The sequence below is a fragment of the Sebastes fasciatus genome, chromosome 9, assembly GCF_043250625.1.
Source record: "Sebastes fasciatus isolate fSebFas1 chromosome 9, fSebFas1.pri, whole genome shotgun sequence".
NCBI lineage: Eukaryota > Metazoa > Chordata > Actinopteri > Perciformes > Sebastidae > Sebastes > Sebastes fasciatus.
The window spans coordinates 1188291-1207604 of record NC_133803.1 but is presented as its reverse complement, the minus strand read 5'-3'; the positions used below and the strand labels follow the sequence as shown (position 1 = coordinate 1207604).

At 42.0% G+C, this 19314-nt stretch overlaps 1 protein-coding gene across 1 annotated transcript in view; it reads left to right on the top strand.

Moving 5' to 3' along the window:
• The window catches only part of LOC141773619 (heterogeneous nuclear ribonucleoprotein L-like), a 70420-nt gene extending 51382 nt beyond the window's left edge, over positions 1-19038 (top strand). Inside the window, exons 8-14 of the mRNA XM_074645478.1 lie at positions 6583-6654; positions 8474-8691; positions 11531-11652; positions 12425-12626; positions 15118-15175; positions 15344-15442; positions 17046-19038. Coding sequence (XP_074501579.1) covers positions 6583-6654; positions 8474-8691; positions 11531-11652; positions 12425-12626; positions 15118-15175; positions 15344-15442; positions 17046-17101 — 827 coding nt within the window. The 3' untranslated portion in view covers positions 17102-19038. The remainder of the gene's footprint in view (positions 1-6582; positions 6655-8473; positions 8692-11530; positions 11653-12424; positions 12627-15117; positions 15176-15343; positions 15443-17045) is intronic.
• Positions 19039-19314: the final 276 nt, after the last annotated feature.

Genomic DNA, 19314 nt, shown 5'->3' with positions numbered 1-19314 from the left:
CCTGTTTGAGGACCCATGACCTGCAACTGAGACCAAGCTTTCTGACACTGGGCAGCACATTTCGCTCCAGAATGCCTTGATAGTCTTGAGATTTCATTGCGCCCTGCACAGATTCAAGACACCCTGTGCCAGATGCAGCAAAGCAGCCCCAGAACATAACCGAGCCTCCTCCATGTTTCACTGTAGGTACAGTGTTCTTTTCTTTGGATGCTTAATTTTTGCGTCTGTGAACATAGAGCTGATGTGACTTGCCAAAAAGCTCCAGTTTTGTCTCATCTCTCCAAAGGACATTCTCCCAGAAGCTTTGTGGCTTGTCAATATGCATTTTGGCAAATTCCAGTCTCGCTTTTTTATGATTTGGTGTCCTCCTCGGTTGTCTTCCATTAAGTCCACTTTGGCTCAAACAGCGACGGATGGTGCGATCTGACACTGATGTACCTTGACCTTGGAGTTCACCTCTAATCTCTTTGGAAGTTGTTCTGGGCTCTTTGCTTACCTTTCGTATTATCCGTCTCTTCAATTTGTCATCAATTTTCCTCTTGCGGCCACGTCCAGGGAGGTTGGCTACAGTCCCGTGGACCTTAAACTTCTGAATAATATGTGCAACTGTAGTCACAGGAACATCAAGCTGCTTGGAGATGGTCTTATAGCCTTTACCTTTAACATGAAGGTCTATAATGTTCTTTCTGATCTCCTGAGACAACTCTCTCCTCAGCTTTCTGTGATCCATGTTCAGTGTGGTACACACCATGATACCAAACAGCACAGTGACTACTTTTCACCCTTTAAATAGGCAGACTGACTGATTACAAGTTTGAAGACACCTGTGATGCTAATTACAGGACACACCTTGGTTTAACATGTCCCTATGGTCAAATTATTTTACATCTTTTCTAGGGGTACCATCATTTTTGTCCAGGCCAGTTTCATTAGTTTGTTTTTTTAAATGATTCTGTTGAACCACAATTCAAAAACGATGTCTGATTTTCATTAGTTCATTTTCAGTAAATTTTTATTTATTATTACTTTTGTCAGTTTCAAGTTATTTCAGTGACCATTGTGGGTTTTTCTTTCTTTAACGGAAGGGTACCAACAATTTTGCCTACGTGTGTATGTGTCGATTATAGACTGACTACAGATACATGTGTTAATCAACAGAGAATAAAAGACTCTACAGACACTCTGTAAGAATTAGCCATTCATTTAAGTTATCTGAACTTTATCCACTAACAACATGGTCATGGGGATTTATTGTAGTCATTTACAGTATTTCCTACTTCCTCCTACAGTTCCTAGAGTTTGTCTGTACTGCTTTCTAACAGATCCTGGCTCTGTTTTATATTCAATCCTTTGTATCTGATCGGTCTCAGTAAATACTATAACTCATATCATATTTAAGATTGGAGAATATCTCCGACTCTGAAGGTCTGAAGGTCCCCATATTCAGTCTCATGGTCTCTCTTTGAGTTCTATAATGTTGTTCAGAACCAGCTCCAGTATCCTCACCTGGAGATGCAGGTTTGCTTCCCTAGTTGAGGAAAGTGGACCTGGACCAGTTAAAATGGACTTGAACATTGACCCAGTTTTACAGAAGTATGAACATGTCCATATAAACCTTTGCATACCCAACTAGAGCATAGTCCACTTCTACTCCATCCGTTCCTACACTCAGCATGTTCCCAACACTAAATCAGACAGCGTTAATAGAGATCTTCTGCTTACGTCAGCTGACCTGCTGTTATTAAGGCCTTCTGTCTCCTTATAAAACCTCCTGACTCTCTAACTGAAGAGGTGAAACATTGAGCGATGGTGTTTTGTCTGCACACGGCTCAGCTGCCTCTGTGACTCTGAACGTAGCATAGAAACGTGCACGCTGACAGTGTGTGCTGCTGATCTGTGGTGTGAAGGTCAGTGTGGATCCATCCTGCTGTCTGGATTATCTCCTGCTGGCCTTCTCACTTTACACTGCTGGAGCATCTCTCCTCCAAATGCCTGTGTGTGTGTGTGTGTGTGTGTGTGTGTGTGTGTGTGTGTGTGTGTGTGTGTGTGTGTGTGTGTGTGTGTGTGTGTGTGTGTGTGTGTGTGTGTGTGTGCCTGTCTTCAGGACACAGCAATGCATCAGCACATACCTGTTGACCCGTGTGTGGGAGGGGGGGCAGATACTTCTCTCTTTTCAACTGAAACAAAGTCAGTGTCATTTCAATGTGCCTCCAGCTTGTATATGTAGTATATACAGTATGCTTATACAGGTAGCTTGTATGTAGTATATACATGTAGCTTGTATATGTATTATATACAGTATGCTTATACATGTAGCTTGTATATGTAGTATATACAGTATGCTTATACATGTAGCTTGTATATGTAGTATATACAGTATGTTTATACATGTAGCTTGTATGTAGTATATACATGTAGCTTGTATATGTAGTATATACAGTATGTTGTGGATGAGCCACAGTGATGACGGTGATGTTTTTATCATTATGATGATGATGTAATGCAGGTTGATGTTCATTCGTGCTGAGGGAGAGAAACAGAGAGAAAGCTTGATGCCTCACAGGTACTGTGTCTTACATATCTCTGTTACCTACCTCCTACCTGTTAACCTCCTCTGTATCATCAGACCTGCCTCTCTCTCTCTCTCTCTCTCTCTCTCTCTCTCTCTCTCTCTCTCTCTCTCTCTCTCTCTCTCTCTCTCTCTCTCTCTCTCTCTCAATAAAGCCACCTTAAAGCTGTTTATTTCTTATTTACTCACCTCCATCATTACATTCATTACCATGAAGTCTGTTGACGGTTTTATGTTTCTTTTATGGGGTGTAGAATCTTTACTCCTGAGTGTTGTTCATAGAAATTAATTTAATCTGAAATCGACTCACATACTCCAGTGCAAAATATGACAAGAGGAGTTTTATGGTTAGTAGGTGGAGGAGCACGGCCCTCACACTCCTCACTCCTCTAGAGCTTCACCTTCTGCCCATTTTCATCTGTTTTTAGAATTCTGATCTCTAAAGCACAGAGAGGCAGAAATGACACATTCTTTAAAAGTCCATCTTTCTCTTGAGCTATCATGTACATTATTCAAGTTATTAAATAAAGCCTGTGTGTGTGTGTGTGTGTGTGTGTGTGTGTGTGTGTGTGTGTGTGTGTGTGTGTGTGTGTGTGTGTGTGTGTGTGTGTGTGTGTGTGTGTGTGTGACAGCTGTTATAATGGATTCTATTGTGACATGTTTTCAGATTGTGAAAGCATCCATAAAAACCTCCCCAACCACTCCTCTACGTAGCATCATGCTCTGTTGCCCGTCCCTTTTCCAATGTACTGGGATGATGTTAAAGGGGGTTTCCCAACATTTAGTCCGTTTTATGAACTCTGGTACGCTTCAACTCCTGCTGTGGTTCATGTTGGGCAGTTGGGAACGCAGTAATTAAAAGTAATGCTGCAGTAATGGTGCGGACTAAAACACCATTACCAAGCGAAGCCTAGTGCGGTTTGATTGCACTGAAAACACCCCGACCCAACTGCAGGAAGTAAACAGAAACACAGGGGATCACGAGCTGTCTGTACCTGCCACAGGTAACCGACAGGTTAACACGAGTAGGACAGGACTGACCTGGGGTCTCATTTATAACCTTTGCGTACGCACAAAACGGGGCCTGAAATGTGCCTACGCCACTTCCCATGCAACAGTTGTGATCTATAAAAACAAACTTGACGGGAGAATTTACGCACCGGTACGGAAACTTTGACCCATGCGTACGCACATTATGGAGACACCGAGGTAGAGGAAACTGGAGACGACTGGAGAGATGGTGAGGTGGTGAATTGAAGCCAGACTGTATACATTAAACGTGAGAGTAACTCTCACACATTTAACTTCTCTTCATACTTATATCCACTTTATCATAAACATTTAAAACAGCAGTGTTATTTGTGAAATTGAGCCATAACTATTCCATAAGCACCTTACAAATGTGAAAGATAAACTCAAATAAAATCCTCGTGCGCGCATTTCCAGGTGGACTGTGATTTACAAAGGGAACATTGCCCGCAGGTGTGCGTACGCACAGTTTTATAAGTCAGATTTTTTTTTTGGCGCACGCCATTTTCGGCTTTTGTGCGCACGTACATTTTTCGTATGGATCCTACGCACTGTTTTATAAATGAGACCCCTGGACTTTACATCTGGGCCGAAGTGAACATACAGAATACGCTAAATAAAGTCCACAAAAATGGTGCGTTTTATAAAGTCATTGGAGATGAACTGGAGGAGAAGGGATTGGTGCCCGTAGTAGATCGGTGTCAAGTCAATGTGAAAGAACTTCAGTCCTGCTCCTTCGTGCACGCCCCTCAGCAAATAAGTATTCTTTATTTGGTCCGCTTTAATTTGTGCACTGTGAAACCAACCAGACTAAATGGAAAACAAAGCTAGCCAAACTGGACTGCATGGCTTGTGAAAGCACCCTAAAATGGTTCAGATCCGGTGCTCTCCAGGGTTCTATTTTAGTAATGCTGTATGGCAGGTTATTGTGTCTCAGATCTCAGCTGTTAGCTTGGTGCAGTTCTGCTGTTTGCAGATGATGTTGGCTACATTGACCTGTGAGCATCTGGTACCAACCTGGTACCAACGCTCCAAGTCACTACATACTGTAAGCTGCCACCTCAATCAGTCCTCTCAGGGAGACTCTCTGTTTGTGTGATTCTTTTCTTTGGTTTATTTTTACATCCACCGACCTTACTGGCTTCCACGACATCTCTTTTTGCAATTTAATTTATGTTTCTGTTCGCCATGGCCCGTCGAGCCTCATGACACGATACTCTGCTGAGGAGTTGCTCACAAGGGAGAGTAAAAAGGAACACCAAATCAGCAGATGGGTTGGTGTGGCTTCAGCATTATTGTTTTAGTATTAGTATTAATAAAGTTGTTATTATTGTGGCCATCGAGCTGAGCCTGAAGGCAAAGCTCTCGGTTACCAGTCAGTCTACGTTCCAACCCTCAGCTCCGGTATGGAGCTTTGGGTGGTGACCAAATGAGTGGTATCATGGATATAAGCAGAGGAATTCAGACAGGAGCTCAGACCTCTAGAACAGGGGTGTCAAACATACGGCCCTGGGGCCTGAAATGGCCAGCCAAAGGGTCCAATCAGGCCCACTGGATGAGTTTTCAAAGTGTGAAAATTGATAATTAATTACAATTTTTCAATAAAATGCACAGCTATTCCTATTTGGGGGTTGTGCTGTCCTGATGAGAGTAGCAGGCCTTATGCCGGTTGCACTATTCTATATCCCTAGTGCTTCCATACAGGCTGCATGACACAACACTGTCAAGCTCCTGTTCACAAAGCAGCCGCCAGTGGACAATGTCTTTGTCAAAAAGGAGAAAAGTGGACACAGAGTGTCAGGTTTTCGAAGAAAAATGGACCAGTTCCTATTTGTTCACAGCAGCTTTCAGTGCTCAAAGAATATAATATTCAGCGCCACTATGAGACTCATCATGGCGGAAAATACAAGAACTTGCCAGGAGAGGTGAGAACAGAGAAGATAAATGAATTGTTGAAAGGTTTAAGGAAACAGCAGTCTGTTTTTAGTCGTAGCCGAGAGATGAGTGAGACATCATCATTTGTACTTGTACTTCTTTACACCAACAGAAAGGGAACATTTGGATGTGTTGTTATTTATAGGTTACTATGCAATGGTTTTACTGGTCCGACCCACTTGACATCAAATTGGACTGTACGTGGCACCCCTGCTCTAGAATGATGGAGTAGATTCAGAATAGAACTGTTTCTCCTTCGTTCAACTGAAGCCAGTGGAAATGGTTTGGGGATGTGATTAGGATGCCTCCTGGAAGCCTTTCTCCAAAGGGGAGGAGACCCAGAACATGCTGGAGGGATTACATATCCCATCTGGTCTGGGAATGTCTTGGGATCCTCAGGAGGAGCTGGAGTATGTGACTGGGGAGAAGGACGTATGGACTACCTTGCTTTGCCTGTTGCCTAGGCGACATCAGAAAATGGATCGCTAGATGGGTAGAACGACAAACAAAATCATTCCCTTTAAGTTTCTGTATTGTTGCATGTTGCACAAGAGCAAGGAGGTTTCCAGATGTGCTGCTAATGCACGTTGTACCTGGCCACAAGTGCACCTGTCTGTGCTGTGGTCTGTTAAAGGATAAACCCAAGGACGTCTCTTACAGTTTGCATCTTATTTCTGTTGTTTTGTGTAGCATCTCTATTAATAAAGTGAATATTACAATCACCAGGTTGATTGCTGAGATCTGGGAACACATTAACATCACTAAAGATGAGTCCAATGGGTCAAGAACCACAAGCAGTGAGACCATCTGACAGGTTGTAAAGATAGCCCAGGTTAGTTGAGGTGAACCGTGATAGAACTACCCAAACTGTCCTGTAATTCTCCATGTTAGCTCCACACAAGAGAGTCACACAACACACAAACACACATGTGGCCTTGTTCTGGATTAAATACATATATATTTATATATATATACTGTATATATTTACTGTGGAGTTGTCTGAAATATTAAAAAGTCTAAGTGTGTGTGTTTGTGTGTGTGTGTTTCAGACCGTGGGAAGGGAAGGCAGAGACAGGCCATTCTAGGAGAACACCCATCATCCTACAGTGATAACAGCTACGGTAAGACTAAAACACACACTGCTGCTTCAACTACAGTCCCCATACCTCTGAGGTGAAACATGACACTCTCCTACACACACACACACACACACACACTTATTCACTCAGCATAGGTATAATGGTCAGAGGTGCAGCAGCAGGTAAACCTTCACCTGCATTTGGAAACTGATCCCTACCAACTACACTCTTTAATTTAAGTTGTTTCGCAACACACACACACACACACACATACACCCTATGTTAATATCAATAAACGGATCAAAATGATGCTGAAATAACGACATTATGATGTTGATTTGTAAAAAAAAATAATTCATGCTTGGTCAGGTCTGTCTGCAAGACGACAAGCAAACAAGATTTCGGATCGATCAGTGCCAGGCTATGCTAACATTGTAGCTGCTCCATCAACACTCATAATAACGTCATCTAGGCATAAATACGGCTTCGACGTTGTTGTTAACGGATCAAAAGTGAAGCCGAAATAACAACATAATGATGCTGATTAGTAAAAAGAAAAAAAAATTCATGCTTTCCCTGGGCTGTTGGCATGACGACAAGCAGACAACTTTTAAAATGCTTGTTTTCTGAATGGAGTTCTGATGGATCAGTGCCAGGCTATGCTAACATTGTAGCTGCTCCATTAACACTCCATCTAGGAATAAATACGGCAGCAACAACGTCAGTGATGACATAAACTTTCGCGAAGTATGTATATATTGTTACACATCACTTATATGATGAATGCTTTTGATGCACATGCTTTCGTAAAAAACTGAAATACGTTTAACCTTGCATACTGTATGTCATGCTAATACCTTTTCACCTTGTATAAAACGTATAATATACTGACTAGTAAATGTTACCATTTACTATTGCTGAATGTCATTTGCTTCATTATAAGTTGTCTTTCAATCAAACATTAAGATATAAGTGGAAAAAAAACTATTCACAAAACCTTATAGACATGACCTCTGACTATTGGTGGAACAATTAAGCCACAAATTCACAAATTCACACACTGACCATATACACTCCAGCCATATACACGGTTTGGACCGAGTCTTGTTAGGTTGTAGCAGTTCAGTTTTAAAGCTAGAGTGAAACTACTGGTATCATATGAACCAGGTCAGACTAGCTGGTCATGAAGGAGGTTAAATAACGCTGCAAACTCACGCTAAACTTTGGTGAGGAAAAACTGTCATGGCCATCTCAAGGGGTCCCTTGACCTCTGACCTCCAGATCAGTGAATGTAAATGGGTTCTATGGGTACCCACGAGTCTCCCCTTTACAGACATGCCCACTTTATGATAATCACATGCAGTTTTGGGGCAAGTCATAGTCAAGTCAGCACACTGACACACTGACAGCTGTTGTTGTCTGTTGGGCTGCAGTTTGCCATGTTCTGATTGGAGCATATTGTTTTATGCTAAATGCAGTACCTGTGAGGGTTTCTGGACAATATCTGTCATTGTTTTGTGTTGCTAATTGATTTACAATAATAAATATATACATACATTTGCATAAAGCAGCATATTTGCCCACTCCCATGTTGATAAGAGGATTAAATACTTCTACTAAATTAAAATAAATAATTATACTAAATCTCCCTTTAAGGTACATTTTGAACAGATAAAAAATGTGTGATTAATGGTGATTAACTACTTTAATGGATTGACAGCCCTAACCAGAAGTTACACTTAGTTTAGGTCATGAGGGGCGGGGGGGGGGGTGTTTCCCTTATTAACACTCAACCACATCTAACTCATGACTCTACCAACAGACACAGGCAGTATTGTTGTAATGATATGTGTCTCCTCAGGTCCACCCTGCCCCCTGCTGCCTCTGCCTGGTAACAGCAGGTACAAGCTCACCCCCGTGGATGTTCCAGACATGGTGTCCTACCCTCTGCCCCAGTCGTCCTCCTCGTACTCCGGCCACGCCCCCAGCTCTGTTGCCATGGTGAGCGGCCTCCATTCATCCAAGATGAACTGCACCCGCATCTTCAACCTCTTCTGCCTCTACGGCAACATTGAGAAGGTAGGTGTGTGTGTATAGTCTTAGTAGGTCTGTTATAGAAACAAACACAGCGGTCACTGTTGGGATGATTAAAGGTTTTTCAGGCTGCTTTGAACAGCTACAGTTATGGATGTCCATAATTAACCGTTAACCGACATTAAGCATTTAACCGATTAACGCTATCGGTTAAAACGGTTCAAAGAAATATTTATAATTAATTAAAAAGCTGAGCGGCTCGTCACTTTAAGGAGAAAAGCTGGTCCACCTTAAGAGGCGGAGCCGGAGTTGCAGGATACAGGAAGTCAGCTCCGGTCTCTGGCTCGTTTGAGCGGAGGTATGTTCTTGAAATAACAAGAGAACCAAGTCTTGAATTCATATTTGTGTGAGATAATGGAGAATCTAAATCATACTGAGAGTGGCCGTAGGGGGAGATGATTGAGAAATTACAATCTGAAGAGGGAACAAGATATAAAACCTACCAAACCATCAACTCAGACACATCCCTTCATCCACTTCACACCAGTGATGCATCGTATATTCAAGATTCACTTTCCTCTCACAGACTGAGTGGATATGTGGAGGTGGATCCGTACACCACTGAGCAACGTGTGTGTTGCTGTGAGACTGGCATACTAAATGAAGAACACATACACACAGGATATCATGGAGAATATGGACATGACTCCACTGGAGTGAGCTCACTCTTTGTCTGTCTTTAGACTGACTTTGTGCTGTTAATCGTATTACCTTTAATATTTCTTTATTTTTACTGTTTGGACCCAAATGTTTTATCTTCTTGTGTTTATTAAAGAACTAACTAGAAATTACACATCACCAATGACTCCCACCCTTCTGATAATCACTTCCATGCTCTAGACCTCCCTGCAGTCTGTAGAATGAGAGGCCTGTCAAACACACAGAGCTTTATGTAACCTTCTGGGACATCCTCGGTCCAATGTGGTGAGAAATGCTGAACATGGTCATTTCATCCCTTTATTTCTACATGGAATGAGGACTTTGCCCCCATCACTGACACTGGAAGCACATTGGCAAGTGATCTTGTAGTGGTATGATCCAATTGCAGCACACAGGAGACCAGGAAGAGTTGGGAAGGGCTTTTAATGCTTAACTCAGTAGTTACACAGCAGGGCAGGTAAAGCAGGCAAAGCTGCACACTAGGGGTGTGATGAAATATCGTGCCAACAAATATGGCGAGATAAAAACATGACGATATGCATTGTCAAGACAAAAAACTGAATGGCGATATCAGGGCATAATAGTGTAGCGACCCTGCAGGACTAACATGAGAGAGACACATGGGGAGTTCATGGGGGTAAGATGTTTCCATAGTTAAACTGGATAGGTCAGGTTCAGGAAGAGGGGAGGGGGCAGGGAGCGCGAGCGCTACAATAGGTACATACGTACATACGGGCTCCGGGACTAAAGCAAAGCTGCAGCCTCTTCCTGCTGCTCTGCAGGGCCTATGGAAGGAGGCTGAGTACAAGTCATATCTTCGGGGTACAACACATGCGCAGTATAATCTGGTCTGCCCTCGCCGAAATTGAACCAATCGCAACGCACGGCCGCAGCTTCAGTTACACTGCGCATGTGATATACCCCCAGAGCCATGTCTGCCAGTGACCCAGCCTCCTTTCATAGGCCCACACACACAGCGCAGTCAGTGAACGGCTGATCAGAGAGGCCGCGGTGGAGACTAGTTGACTACGCTCGTTGCTGTAAGTGCAATAAAACGTTGCAAGTGTAAAGCCAAGATCCGTTATTACACCTGTTCAACAAGCATAAACATGATGAAACAGTTAAACATGAAGGAAAGCAACGTTTCAATCTGCTCTGTCCGCTGTCTCTCATCCTCTGTTGTCCTCCGCCGCTATGTTTACACAAGCAGAGCACGCTAGCTCGGCGGCTAACAGTTAACTGTAAACACGTGTGAGTTATGTAGTTGAGTTGTGACTGAAACTAAAGCTGGCAGTAGGCTGTGTAGTCAGACTGTTCAGGTTAGTTTGTCATGTATCTTACTGGTAAACTGATCAGCTGGCTGAGACAAAGTCTCCACAAAGTCTCTGACTTCACGGTTGGTTCGGCCAATAGTAGTCAATACCTCTGTGTCTAAAGTTAACCTTACCCGTAAGCAAACGTTTTGATAATGTGACAAATTCTTAAAGGAATATGTAATATGACAATGCAACTGTTTAATAATTACTTATTAATTGATTTAATCTCACCATATGGAAGGACAGACCGCTGATCCAGGAACCGGAAGCAGTGACATTAACGTATTTAACAGTTTTTCAACAATATCTCTGGGAAAAGAAGACAAATTGTAACGTTAACTTAACATTTCTCCTCGTAGACCGTAATCGTTTGAATATAATAACGACTCGTTGAAATCGGTTGAGAAATGTAGACGTTATAGTGCTCTTGATCCAGAAAGACGGCAGCTCCCCCGTTCACTTGTACTGTATGTGTTTTCAGGTCAGTCTTGACCGGTCCAATAGGGCGCCCACGTTGGCGTACGCTTCAGGATGTGCGGCATCTACGTATATATGTCTATGGGTAGGACACGGTGTCTCTCCGTGGCCCAGTTCTCTCCATCATTACCGTTGTTGTTGAACTATTCCTCGCTCAGCTTCACCTAACGGTACATCTCATTTTCAGCTAATGAAAGTCCCGTCGTGTAACTCTTCAGTGTGCAGGCAGGCAGCCGCCGTAGTGCTGCTGACTTTTCTTTCACAATCAAATATTCATTTTCGTATTTGAATATGTGTTTGTTTGTTTTTTACAATTAGAATATACGTACGTACAGTATATTCAAATTTGAAATGTGTGTGTATGCTTGCAGGTAAAGTTTATGAAGAGTGTTCCTGGCACGGCGCTGGTGGAGATGGGAGACGAGTACGCTGTGGACCGAGCCATCACTCACCTCAACAGCATCAAGGTGTTTGGAAAGAGACTCAATGTCTGGTGAGAAGTAGATCAACACACCCACACTGTATATACATTATTCTATTATTACTAAAGTTACATATCTTTTCACCACATGTGTCAAATATAAAGGTGCTAAATGATTCATCTGAAATGTTTCTATCATAATCAGTGTAAGAAATAGAGAAGGCCAGATCACAGAAACCACAGATGAACTAATGCACCACCACAACCTGTGCTTTTATAGTTTTATTAATCTGTTCCTTATTGTTTCAATTCATTATATTGCCTTTAAGATGTAAACAAAATAGAAGTAAATGCCATGTGACAAGTTCCCAGAGTCTAAGGTGACATCTTCAGATGTTTTATATGACCAAAGAGTTTTAATTGCGTCAGATAATGTGTTGTTACTTTAATGTGTTCACACTTTTTCACACAATCTGATATCAACCAGCTTCTCTTTTAATAAACAAATCATCTTAATAACTAGCAACTATATAAAGAGTCACAAAGAAAAAAGCTGATGTCAGCGATGCATAGAAGGCCGATTCCTACTGCAGAATAATTATTATTAATAATAATAATAATAATAATAATAATAATAATATAATAAACTATTCATTACTAATACTAAAGAAAGGCTTTAGTACAAGAGGGCCCTGATCACGGCCTCTGTGTGTCTCATCATGGAATAATGCTGCTGTGGATGTGAGATGATGTCCTGACATGTGGGACATGTTTTTTCATAGTATTTGAGCTCTTCTCTCCGGGGGGATCAGGTAACACAGGTGTTGTGTTGTGTTGTGTGCAGTGTGTCTAAGCAGCACGCAGTGATCCCCAGTCAGGTGTTTGAGTTAGAGGACGGCAGCAGCAGCTATAAGGACTTCGCCATGACCAGGAACAACCGCTTCAGCAGCGCCGGGCAGGCGTCCAAAAACATCATCCAGCCTCCGTCTGCAGTGCTACACTACTACAACGTTCCTCCGTGTATATCACAGGACCATTTACTGAGGGTACGTTACACTACTACAACGTTCCTCCGTGTATATCACAGGACCATTTACTGAGGGTACGTTACACTACTACAACGTTCCTCCGTGTATATCACAGGACCATTTACTGAGGGTACGTTACACTACTACAACGTTCCTCCGTGTATATCACAGGACCATTTACTGAGGGTACGTTACACTACTACAACGTTCCTCCGTGTATATCACAGGACCATTTACTGAGGGTACGTTACACTACTACAACGTTCCTCCGTGTATATCACAGGACCATTTACTGAGGGTACGTTACACTACTACAACGTTCCTCCGTGTATATCACAGGACCATTTACTGAGGGTACGTTACACTACTACAACGTTCCTCCGTGTATATCACAGGACCATTTACTGAGGGTACGTTACACTACTACAACGTTCCTCCGTGTATATCACAGGACCATTTACTGAGGGTACGTTACACTACTACAATGTTCCTCCGTGTATATCACAGGACCATTTACTGAGGGTACAAAAACATACTTCTGGTAGAATATTTGCATTCTTTGGAGTATTTCTTTGGTCTGCAGTGTTACAGGAACATGTGCCTGGGTTGACAGGACCAGCCCGCCCTTCCATGTCAACAGCGACGCAGGTCTCCATGAACTGATCGGGGTTAAGAGGCGAATTGACCTCTTCATGGGAATGTGCACTTACCATGCCCTGCAGTCAGAGATCCCTCAGTGTGTAGATAGATAGATAGATAGATAGATAGATAGACGTGTAGTTTTCATGTTACCTCGCTGGCTGGCCAGAGAGCGAAGGACCTTGCTCCTCTCTTTGTGTCCGTGGACATTTTTACACTCCAGTATTAATAAACTCATCTAGTGGCTGCTTTTAAAATGGCCTCTGGACATGTTTTGTGATCACAAAGATTCATTGAACTGGTATCACACAGTGGAACAGCAATGTTTTTTTTCTCACCAATTCCTTTGATTTTTACTTTTATTTTTTATATATTTTTATATGAAATTATGATTTCAGATCCAGAAATGCCATTATTCCACATAGAGGGGGGTTATTTGTTTTTGTGTATTTGCATATATGTATATTTGTATGTATGCAGGCTACGCTATGCGTCTCCTAGTTTTTTTAGAGACTCTTGTGACAGTTCAGATGTGAGTGAGAGGGAGACGTTTTGTGTTTTTAGCATTATTTATATGAAAAGAGGACTTACTGCCACATTTGGACAGTAGGAAACCAAGCACAGCTCACACTATGCTGTGTCGTTAAGATACAGTATGTACATATAAAGTACATATATTAGTAAATGTAGCAAATTTTCATAAATGTCAATATATTTTATTAGATATACACACATATATATATTTTTAAATGCAGATATATAAAGTATGTAATCATTGTTTCTTACATTAAATATGAAGAATATGGAATTTTACTTACTTATGAGCAGTTTCTTAAAAAGTATGTTACATGCCCCCATAAATATTTCAATGTACATATTAAATGATATACATAATATCACATAATGATATACATACCTACTGTTATTACATTTATGTTATTATTATTATTACAAACTAGTCTTTTTGTCTTTTTTTCTTTTTTTTCTTGGTGCAAAGGGCTGCAACAGAGGGAGTGACATACAGAACAGAGGAATAGACCAAAACAGGAATATAGACGAGACAAGACAGACGATACATAACAAAACATAACTAACAAAATAGATATAACAATATTATTGTTATTATAAATATGCAAACCAGCTATTGGTTCTAATGTAGGGCACAAGAAGAGAGAGGGAAAGCTGAGCAAATAATACAAAATACCAATAATAGAAAATAGAAATAAGAAAATAGATCGGTCACCTTTCTGCTATATATTAACACAGAGATTTTAATACATGTGAAAAGCAGATCTTGGATTAAAATATATGTAAACATGCAGTACATGATCCACAGCGCATGGCCATTTATCAGATTTACACTTCTTATTGTTCATAATGAGTTTAAAAGGCCAGTGTGTAGGATATGGAGACATCTAGTGGTGAGGTTACACATTAAAACCAACCAAACGTCTCCTGTGTACCAAGCGTGTCGGAGAACTACGGTGACCGAAGTGAAAACATGAACGTCATTTTCTGGAACCAGAGTTTGGTTACTACGACTACTACTGTAGAAACATGGCGGCCGGCTCCGAGGAGAGGAGCCGCTCCCTGTGGAGATAGAAACAGATCATTCTAAGCTAACCAAAACACAAGCACTCTTATTATCAGCTGATTATACACTAAAGAAAAACTACTCATTAATATTCTATTCTATTACTGCCGATAGATCCCCCTACATGCTACACACTGTTACTCATACTCATACTCATCAAGCATGGAATGAGCATGGAATATTTCCTATTCAAATGAAGTGATGTGATAAATCAGGCCATGTGATGACTGTCTGGTGGAGAATGACTCTGATATTAGCTGCTGTGTGTTTTGGCAGCTGTGTACGGAGCATGACGTGCCCGGCTTCGTCAAATTCAAGATGTTTGATGCCAAACGTGAGTTGAATTTTAATGTGGATTCTTTATTAGGGTTCATAAAGTACATGTTGTCCTTTAGTAGTGGGTCTGTGAAAGGGTGGATTCTTTGACCTCTCTGTGTGAACGGATGAATCTGAACATGATGATAATTGTATTAATTACATATTACCTGTATCTCTCTCTCAGCCTCCTCTAAGACCATCTCTGGCTTGTTGGAGTTTGACAGTAAGACGGAAGCTGTGGAAGTTCTTACTGTTCTCAACCACTACCAGATCAGGATACCCAGTAAGACACCTCCTGTCCTCCTGTCCTCCTGTCCTCCTGTCCTCCTGTCCTACCAGCACTCATATACTCAGTGTCCACTCTGTCAACATCTCATACAGCTTGATTATATTATAATTCATCATTTATATCCAATATACACATTGTAATTCCCTTTCCATAATGCTGATTGACACATCCTCCTAGTATTTTATGGATCCGGGTACAAGTTTTGTTTTCGCATTGAAGACATGATTGGAAAAATACATCCTGTACAAAGATCCAGCTAGATGGATATGTGTAAAGGAAGAAGGAAGCCAAAGGAGCTCACCAATAAGAAAACATGTCACCTTTAATCTAGTGTCATTAACCACAGTTAGCATTTTTTCACTGGTTTCTAGCTGCTATTCAATTCAATTTATTTTTGTATAGCGTCAAATCATAACAGAAGTTATCTCGAGACGCTTTATATATAGAGCAGGTCTTAGACCCTACTCTATAGTTTAGAGACCCAACAAGATCCACAAAGAACATTGCACCGGAGCGCGCTGTGGCCAGGAAAAACTCCCCGTTTAGCAGGTAGAAACCTAGAGAGAGAGAGAGAGAGAGAGAGAGAGAGAGAGAATAATAGCACAGCAGCTGTAATAACTAATACAAGTAGGACTGATAACACAAAACCAATAGCAGTGGATGTAAAAGAGTGATAATACAACTATCAGAATTGATATCATTGGGTCGTCCTCAGACGGGATTTCAAGCGGAGCTTCCAGCTGTCTCAGTCCACCATACATCTGGCTAGCTCGCCAGCACTGTCCAGCATCTCTCCTCAGTAAGTCCATGTATGTTGGTGTGGGACATCCCTGTGATCGATGCCCTTGCGTTGGTTCCCGCAGCACCAGCATGCTTGATGGGAGTTCCTGATGTCTTTAGCAGTGACCGAGATGTCTCATTCTCCAGGCTGCCACTTTGTCGCTTAGCCTTGGTAGGCCCTCGTTAGCATTGGTAGTCCCTCGTGATGGTAATGTTGACAGACGGGGGTCTCGCAGTCTCTAGTGGTCTATAACTTCTAGGGGTGTAACAATTCATCTACTACATTGATGTATCGATTTATATTCCTACGATCCAACTACATCAATAGGTACTCGGCAAGTTGTCCTTCACGGGAGACTTGTATCGATATAAAATCGATTTGAAACGCAAAAATCTATTGTATCAATATTAAGGATTTACACCTTGTATTTAAGGCCGACAAACGTCATACGAAAGTGTTTTTAAGCACTTGTAGAAATGTTAAACGTAACTCCGGTTCTCCAGACATGCTCCAGCTCTGCTCTCTGCAGCCGAGCGCGCATCCATGGCGTGCATGCAGACGAACGGAGCTCCTCCTCTCTCACCTGGTAGAGGCTGAAGGGAGATGAGCAGCAGTCTGCAGGAGACGAGGGCGGCTTCACCCACCGCCGATTCAGCATGTTGAACCTCCGACTCAGGCAGACTAGAGCCGACCGCGGGCCGACCGTGATCTCGCTGTGTCAGGACCTTAACACTGAGTATGTATGTATGTGTGTGTGTGTGTGTGTGTGTGTGTGTGTGTGTGTGTGTGTGTGTGTGTCTGTGTGTGTGGTTTCAGACGGGTCCAACCCATACACCCTGAAACTGTGTTTCTCCACCTCGTCTCATCTATAAAAAGTTGCAGAGCACAAGAAGAGGCTGTTGAGCCTGATGACCCCTGACCTCTGACCCCTGAGAGAGGGATCATGAGAGACAGACACACAGACGAGTGGAGGACAGACGTATGAAAGAAGAGGAGAGAGACGTGGCCTTTAAAGGAGATAAAGATGGAAAGAAGTGTAGGAGAGAGAAGACACTGTCCCTATCTCCAAACTGAACATCAAACACACCGTCCAACCATCCAAACGTCCCACCGTCCTATCATCCTACCGTCCCACCGTCCCACCGTCCCATCGTCCCATCATCCTACTGTCCAATCACAACTCTACAAAGAGACAGACTAGTGACTGTCTGAGATACTCTATCAATGGGTTTCTATCTGGGGGACACTGCTCATGTGTTTGTCCCACAAGTCTTCACTGCATGGTAAACTTGTCTCTGAGTGTATACCTAGACGGACGGACAGACAGACAGACAGACGGACAGACAGACGGACAGACAGACAGACAGACGGACAGACGGACAGACAGACTACTGAATAAACCTGAGTCCTCTTCAGATCATCCTTTGTGCTCATGGTGACTGAAGGAATACTTTCATGTTTAAGGACTCTTGTTTTCTTGTTTTCTTGTTTTGAACTGAAACAGTTCATGTGGATATGATTTGAGCACACATTCTCATTTAGTGTTCATTAGAGCCCCGTGGCAACAGCGAGGACAGAGGACAGAGGACAGAGGGGCCCCGACTGCTGAGAAGTTGTTAAGTTTGCTGTGGATCTTCGTGGTCCCCAGAGGAAGACTCTAATGGTTCTAGTGATCCTCTGACGTGACCTCCCCCCCACCACCACCACCACCAGCATGAGGTCAGACTTAGCCATCACTTTGGTCTATCTGGAAAACAAATGGCAGGATTTCCATGAAGTTTTCCTTGAATATTCATGTTTAAAAGAGGATGAATTCTAGTGGTTTTAAAGATGCTGCTGTTATTTCTTTTAGCCCTACCGTCATCTGTCCAACCATCACTAAATGTTTGAAGCTAAACATAAGAAATATCCAACTCTAATTGCCAGATTGTCGTGACATTTACTGAGCATCTTCTCAGAGGATAACTTCTATACATTTTTGACACTCCATGATCGTCCCTTTGGCGCCACCTAGATATCTAAACATCAACTTTGCATACAAAATATCTGTCAGATTGGCTGAAAGTTGACCAACCATATTCATGTTCCCAAAGAGATGAACTCTACGACCTTTTCTCTAGCACCAACCTCAGGACAGATGTTACATTTTCTGCCATTCCTGTGGTGAGGCTCGAAGAATAACAAACTTCTTATTGTTGCACCAAAAAGAGCGATGTCAAGTCAGTTATTGCACTGAGAAGGTAGAGCTAATAAGAAATAATGAGCACCATATAAACTACAGCTACCGTGTTACAGGGGAACACCACCTAAATGAAGGATTCCAATGGGTTATCTCCATGGCCTAGGAACGTTCTATCAATATGTGTGAACAGGAGCTGCTCTCTGTGGAAGCCACAAACCAGAGAAGTGAGTCTCACACTGGTGATGTCATAGGGTACACAGTCTGGAGCGTCTCCGTAGACAATAAACAGGAGACCCACAGACTGTTTGTTTTCTGTTTTATACCCAATGAGCTTTATTCTATAGAGCTGTTCTCCCATACACTCAGAACTTTCCTCTAGGTGCTCTCAGTGTCATCTAGAACATCTCTCCATTCATTGTCTGTGGAGCAGTTCAACACTTTATACCCTATGGCATCACAAGTTTGAGATTTTAGCACTCTAGTTTTGGGAGTTGTTCGTGTTAACTAATAGTTTTGGACTGTGTTAGACCAACGGAATAATATGTATGAATATTGAAAAAGGGTGTAGTTCCCCTTTAACATAATTCTATTTCAGAAAAGTAAAGTTTCATCAGCGTCTAGACAAAATGAATCAAGTATTTCATTATTACATCTTCCATAATTGTCTAAAATAATGTCAGATAGTGTAGTATCCCTGGAGAGGTTTTCTGACTTTACTGTGACCTTAACTTATTTAGAATTCACTTCAAGAATGTCACTTCAATATTTAAGGCTGAAAACGTGATCGCTCTCTGTCACTCACTATTGTGTATATACAGTATATATATATATATGTATATATATCATACGTGCTGCAGTAGGTTCCAAGTGTTTTTCTCACATGTTGTCAGTATAATATTACAG